The sequence below is a fragment of the Salarias fasciatus genome, chromosome 10 (genome assembly GCF_902148845.1).
Source record: "Salarias fasciatus chromosome 10, fSalaFa1.1, whole genome shotgun sequence".
Lineage (NCBI taxonomy): Eukaryota > Metazoa > Chordata > Actinopteri > Blenniiformes > Blenniidae > Salarias > Salarias fasciatus.
In genome coordinates this window covers 24,668,820-24,674,703 of record NC_043754.1, presented here as the reverse complement: position 1 = coordinate 24,674,703, position 5,884 = coordinate 24,668,820, and the positions used below count along the sequence as shown (strand labels likewise).

Here is a 5,884-nt window from a genome sequence, read left to right as displayed (position 1 = left end):
GATTTGAACAGAGTTTGAAAGCTTCGGCCTCCTGAAAGTCAACACAAAGTTGATTCTATCTGCTCAGGAGGCTGAGGTCTTCTGGGGTGCAGCAGCCACTCCTGAAGACTTTCTATGACTCTGTGGAGGAGTGGTCTGCTGGGGCAGCAGCATCTCAGCTGCTGACAGGAGGAAGCTTGATCGGCTGATCAAGAAGGTGCTGGGGTGTCCCCTGGACCCAGTGGGGGTGGTGGGAGAGCCCTACTGGAGCAGGATTACTATCGCAACACATCATCAGTGGGGTAAAACTAACCTGTGTCACAATGGTCTAACCACGGCCCACGTTCCCTCTTAGTGGATCCAGTATTCAACAATAAAATGTTCTGAAAGTGTTTATCTGTTTGATGGCATGTTTTGGAACACATACACATTTATTGATAAAACACTACAATCATTCAGTTATAGGAAGGAATTCTGGGAAAGCCACGTATTCCTGTTTGTGTGGGATCACCAGGAGCGCCTCTCCATTCTTGGTCTCATCCGTCAGCAGCTTGAGGAGACCCTCGGCCACCTCAGACGGGCTGCAGGTAATGGGAAGCAGTAGGACTCTGTTATTCAACCACAGGAAAAAACACTGAGGGAAGCGTCACCAAAAGGAGTAGGACTCACTTGATGACCCCACGGAGAGCCACCATCTGGTGGTATTGTCCACTCAGGTGAGAATATTGTCCAATCCGGACTGGGATGTTGGAGAAAAGATCAGTCTGAACGAACCCAGGACAAATGGCGTTGAATCGTATCCCATAACCTGACAACTCAGCAGCAGCCTGGAAAGAGATAAACACAATTTAATTTGTTTTACATGCTTTACATGCATATCTTTAAACTGTCAGTACTGTGGGGATTCATGGTGTGTCGAGAAACGTTCATTTGCCATGATTTAAAATCCCATCTGTGAGCGTCCCCCGGTTCCAACAGGAGGTTCAGCCTAATGACCTGAAGATTACTCAAACAGTCTGTAAGCCAATGATTGCTTTGCTTCACCGGGTTTGCAAGTTAATCTTTAACACTGAGCTGTAATGCTTGATCCTACAACATCACATGACTTGAGGCGATGTACAACACTGATCACACATAGACTCCTTTTGAATCGGCTTTCATAGAGTTGCACAGAAGGAGAAATGGGTTCTACCACTATTCTCTTCAATTTTGTGTCACAAACTGCAAGCGAGGCCATGCTTCCCTGAGCTGGCATTTTGATCTGTTGTTGATTACTCGATCCCTCAATCTCATCTCACAAGCTCCCCACCGCACTAAGATTTGGTAATTGTTAATAATAACTATCAGTCCTGTATTTATACAGGGAATGCTCCAGAGTTTTTCTGATGTACATCAGATCCTAAGCTCAAACACAACGTGTGCCTGTGCACTGTTTTCTCCTTCTGTGGTGCATGTGCTGTGGAACACCTTTCGAACCGTGGTGGATTATTTCATAAGAAAAACCTGCTCACCGCGATGGACCGAGTGAAGCCAATCACGGCGTGCTTGGTCGCTGTATAGACAGGACAAAAGAGCAAAGGGACGAGACCTGCAAGACAAGGGTTCAATAGAAAATACAATCCGTTTTCAACATCAGCAAAGATAATAATGTGTCTTCAATGTGTAGATCTTTTTCCCTTCCTCATAATGTCAAAAACACATTTAAAGACTTTTTTGTGCATGATCACTTGTGCGTTAATTAATACAAAGCTATCTCAAGAGAAAATAAAGTTTTTCTCAACATATTCAATGAAAAATAGGGAATTTACACCATGAAAAACAAAAAATATGCAAACCTATGAGGCCAAACTGTTGCAATTGTATATCCATTTTGGATATTTTGGGATTTACCTGCCATGGATGCTGTGTTGATGATGACTCCTCCTCGACCTCCACTCAACTTGTTCATGTGCTCCAGAGCCACGTATGTTCCTCTGATGACCCCCGTCTAAAGCATGGAACTTATTTAAGGGGCCAGCTTGAAAACAAACTGTCTCCTCTGTATCGTGTTGACCAGCAGGTGTTCCTGTGTGTGCGCTCGTAATCAACTGAAACATTTTTTAGAAAGAGCAATGTCGACATTGTTGCAGAAATTGAAAATGTTCTGAGTCTGTCAACATTTTGAAACATTTTGAAACTTTCTGAAACATTAGTACATTAAAACAAATGTTCTTGGGCCTTCAAACCCTGGTTAGCTCAACAGTGATACTGGAAAAAACAGATCACCCCACTCTTGGCACAGAATATTTCTTCTGAAGATGTAACCATGGATAAATCTCAGTGAATCAATGCAAAGATGACAAAATGAGACTTTCTCACAATGTTTATGGAGATAGTTTTCTCCCACGCAGCCTCGTCCAAAACACCTGCATTGTTGACCAAGATGTCAACTCCTCCAAAAGTGTCAGCAGCTTTCTGGAAGGCAGCTTGACAGAAGAAAACACAGCTTTGAAGTTAACTGTACAAGGATGAGTCAATCGAGTCAATCATCAAACTTTCTGCCTCACCTGTGAGCTGCTGCTCAGACTCCACGTCACACTCCAAAAACAAGGTCTTCTCTGGTCCATGTTCTTTTTTCAGGGATTCCTTGAGACTCTGTAATGCGGTTTTATTCACATCCAGGATGGCCACCTGTACACAAGACGAAAACAGAATGACCTTCAAATGTACTTTGTACTCTCACACAGCAGCTCCAGCTCCAGTGTTTTTAAAGCACCACGTCGTAAAACACTTTTATGTGCCAGTGGGATCAATGTCCAAATCCATTGATTTGTTCTTATTATACAACAATAATAAATAAAAGCTCACAGAATCATTCAGATACATTTTATAAAGGCAAAATGTCTTGGCTTGCAAATAATAATCTTGACAATGTTATGAAAAGTGCACTTATATAACTTCAAAGTGTGTTTCTAAAAAGTATTCTGCATAAATGTTAATAGGAAGAGATTGACAATGTTGTTAAAGTCACCTCAGTGACACCCAATGAGATATTTCTTTCTCTTTTTGATATATAGCAAAACCAAAAATGACCTTTTTCTCCTGAACATGCACTGCGCTGCACGATTTCAGTGTTTAATATATTATTGGCATGCGTTCAAGTATAACAGTGTCAAAACACAACATTCTGCAGCAAAGTCAAACTGCCTTTTCACAAGCTTTTTTGAAAAACATTACCTTTGCACCATTCAGCAGAAGAATTTCCGCCATTGCTTTTCCGATTCCTAGCCCTGCTCCTGTAACCACTGCGGATTTACCTGTTAGAGACATTTTAGCTGTTCAGTGAAATGACTGCAGAGGACTGCTGCAGGTCACACACAGAGCTTTGGAGTAGACTGAAATGAAAGCACCGCCCAACAGCAGCACGTCAGGCAGACAGGGTTTCACGTTGTACTGTTAGTGTAGTATTTGAAAATAAAGAGTGTTACTCAGTGTCGCCAATAGGTCACTTTGCGATCGGGGGCGGTGCCTTTGGATTGGCAGACTGTGGTGGTGGTTCCCCTTTTCAAAAAGGGGGACCAGAGGATGTGCTCCAGCTATATTAGGATCACACTCCTCAGCCTCCCTGAGAAAAAGTCTATTCCAGAGTGCTGGAGAGGAGAATTCAACTGATAGTTGAACCTCGGATCCAGGTGGAACAATGCGGTTTTCGTTTTGGTCATGGAACACTGGACCAGCTCTATACCCTCCATAGGGTGCTCGAGGGCTTGTGGGAGTTCCCCCAACCAGTCCAAATTTCGTATTTTGTGGATTTGGAGAAGGCAGTATACAATGTCCCTCATGGTATCTTGTGGGGGGGTGCTTCGGGAATACGGAGCCTGGAGCCCCTTAAGGGCCGTCCAGTCTCTCTATAACCGGAGTCGGAGTCTGGTCCCCATTGCTGGCAGTAAGTCAGACCTGTTCCCGGTGCATGTGGGACTCCGGCAGGGCTGCCCTTTGTCACCGGTTCTGTTCATCATTTTTATTGACAGAATTTGTAGGTGCAGCCAGGGGCCGGAGGGGATCCGGATTGGGGACCACAGGATTCCATCTTTGTCTTTTGCAGATGATGTTGTCCTCTTGGCTCCATTGAACCCGGACCATCATGCACTGTGGCGGTTCGCAGCCGAGTGTGAAGCGACAGGGATGAGGATCAGCACCTCCAAATCAGAGGCCATGGTCTTCGACGGGAGTAAGGTGGCTTGCCCCCTCCAGGTCGGTGGAGAGACTCTGGCCCAGGTGGAGGAGTTTAAGTATCTTGGGGTCTTGTTTACGAGTGAGGGACGGATGGAGCGTGAGCTTGACAGATGGATCGGTGCAGCATCTGCAGTGATGCGGTCGTTGTATCGGTCTGTTGTGGTGAAGAAGGAGCTGAGCCAGAAGGCGAAGCTCTCGATTTACCAGTCAATCTACGTTCCCACCCTCACCTACGGTCATGAGCTTTGGGTCATGACCGAAAGGACAAGATCCCGGATACAAGTAATAATAATAATAATGCATTGCTTTTCAGGACACTCAAAGATGCTTTACATTGCATTATTCATTCACACCATACTGGGTGGTGGTAAGCTACTACTGTAGCCACAGCTGCCCTGGGGCAGACTGACAGAAGCAAGGCTGCCAATCTGCGCCATCGGCCCCTCCGACCACCACCACCAACCATTCACTCTCACAACTTTCATACTAGGCAAGGTGGGTGAAGTGTCTTGCCCAAGGACACAACGACAGTTTTACGGGAATCGAACCGCCAACCTTCCGGTTATAAGACAACCTGCTCTACCAACTGAGCTACTGTCGCCCCAAGTGGCTGAAATGAGCTTCCTCCGTAGGTTGGCTGGGTGCTCCCTTAGAGCCCACCCAGAGAGATAGAGTGTGAGTAGTGGTGGGGCAAGGGTCCTTGGGGGCTCCAAGAAAAAAATTAATTGGGCCCCCACTCCATCCGTGCACACCAAAAAAAATGTTTTGAGCACACAATTTCTGGGACATTTGATATGTAAACTGAAAAACTTTGAGAACCCATAATCTAATAGAAAAGATTAGGGGTTGAAAGTGAGGTCCAGGGACCAACAGAAGTCCTTGAAAGCCCTGGCTTATCCTAATTATATTGTACAAAAAAAACGCGCAGCTCGATTCCTGGTGGGGGGTGGGGGGTGGGGGGGGGGGGGGGGGGGGGGGGGGGGGAATAGCAGAGATCCCTGCGGCTTCCGGGGGTGCTGAGGCGAGTGCCAAAGTGCCAAACTACAGCAGAGAGCCAAAGGAATACAGGGGAACATATCAGTATAACTCTTCCTCACCTGAGCACTCTCCTGAGCCAGCTTGCCCAAGCAGGACCTGCGTCGAAGCTATGAGCACAGAGAGGGGCAGTCAAACTGGCTCAGGAGAGTGCTCAGGTGAGGAAGAGTTATACTGGTATGTTCCCCTGTATTCCTTTGGCTCTCTGCTGTAGTCGTGACACTTGTCAGAGGATGATAGAGGTGGCGTTTCCTTTCTATACATCGTCTCTCTGTCCTGGTGGTGGACTGATGACTTAGCCCTTGATACAGCACCTCCATAATCCCACTCTTCTCTGTACAGTCTGTCTCTGGAAGTTGCAGAACGTGACTCTGGACGGGAGGTGCCAGGCTCCACTCTTCCTCTGAGCTGCTCGTTCTGTGTCTTGAGTTTCTCCATAGATGCGAGGAGATCTTCGTGCTCCCGCTGTAGCATGTGGCACTCTCTTCTCCACTCATTTGCTGCAGATTCCCTTGAATCAGTGACTGGCCATCGCGCTGGGCTGCAGGACAGCTGACTCTTGGAGGAGGAAGAGCTTGAATCAGATCCACTGCTTGAATCAGATCCATCTTTCTCTACTTTCTCCAGACTGTGATTGAGAAGGCTTTAGGGATTG

At 46.4% G+C, this 5,884-nt stretch overlaps 1 protein-coding gene across 1 annotated transcript; it reads right to left on the bottom strand.

Annotated features, from left to right (window-relative positions):
- Window positions 1-430: 430 nt before the first annotated feature.
- LOC115395003 (15-hydroxyprostaglandin dehydrogenase [NAD(+)]-like) lies at window positions 431-3,321 on the bottom strand. Its single transcript, XM_030100342.1, has 7 exons — window positions 3,196-3,321; window positions 2,526-2,649; window positions 2,336-2,444; window positions 1,870-1,964; window positions 1,491-1,567; window positions 649-806; window positions 431-560 (listed from the first exon to the last, which is right to left on the bottom strand). The coding sequence occupies exons 1-7, from the start codon at window positions 3,286-3,288 to the stop codon at window positions 431-433; spliced, it is 786 nt and encodes a 261-aa protein (XP_029956202.1). The 5' UTR covers window positions 3,289-3,321.
- Between the last annotated feature and the right edge of the window lie 2,563 nt (window positions 3,322-5,884).

What these genes read in the sequence shown, in the direction of transcription:
- LOC115395003 (XM_030100342.1), bottom strand. Translation starts at nt 3,288, where the DNA reads ATGTCTCTAACAGGTAAATCCGCAGTGGTTACAGGAGCAGGGCTAGGA. An exon ending in CAACACAGCATCCATGGCAG is followed by an intron (nt 1,568 to 1,869) that starts GTAAATCCCAAA and finishes CTTGTCTTGCAG; the next exon opens with GTCTCGTCCCTTTGCTCTTT. An exon ending in GCTCTCCGTGGGGTCATCAA is followed by an intron (nt 561 to 648) that starts GTGAGTCCTACT and finishes CATTACCTGCAG; the next exon opens with CCCGTCTGAGGTGGCCGAGG.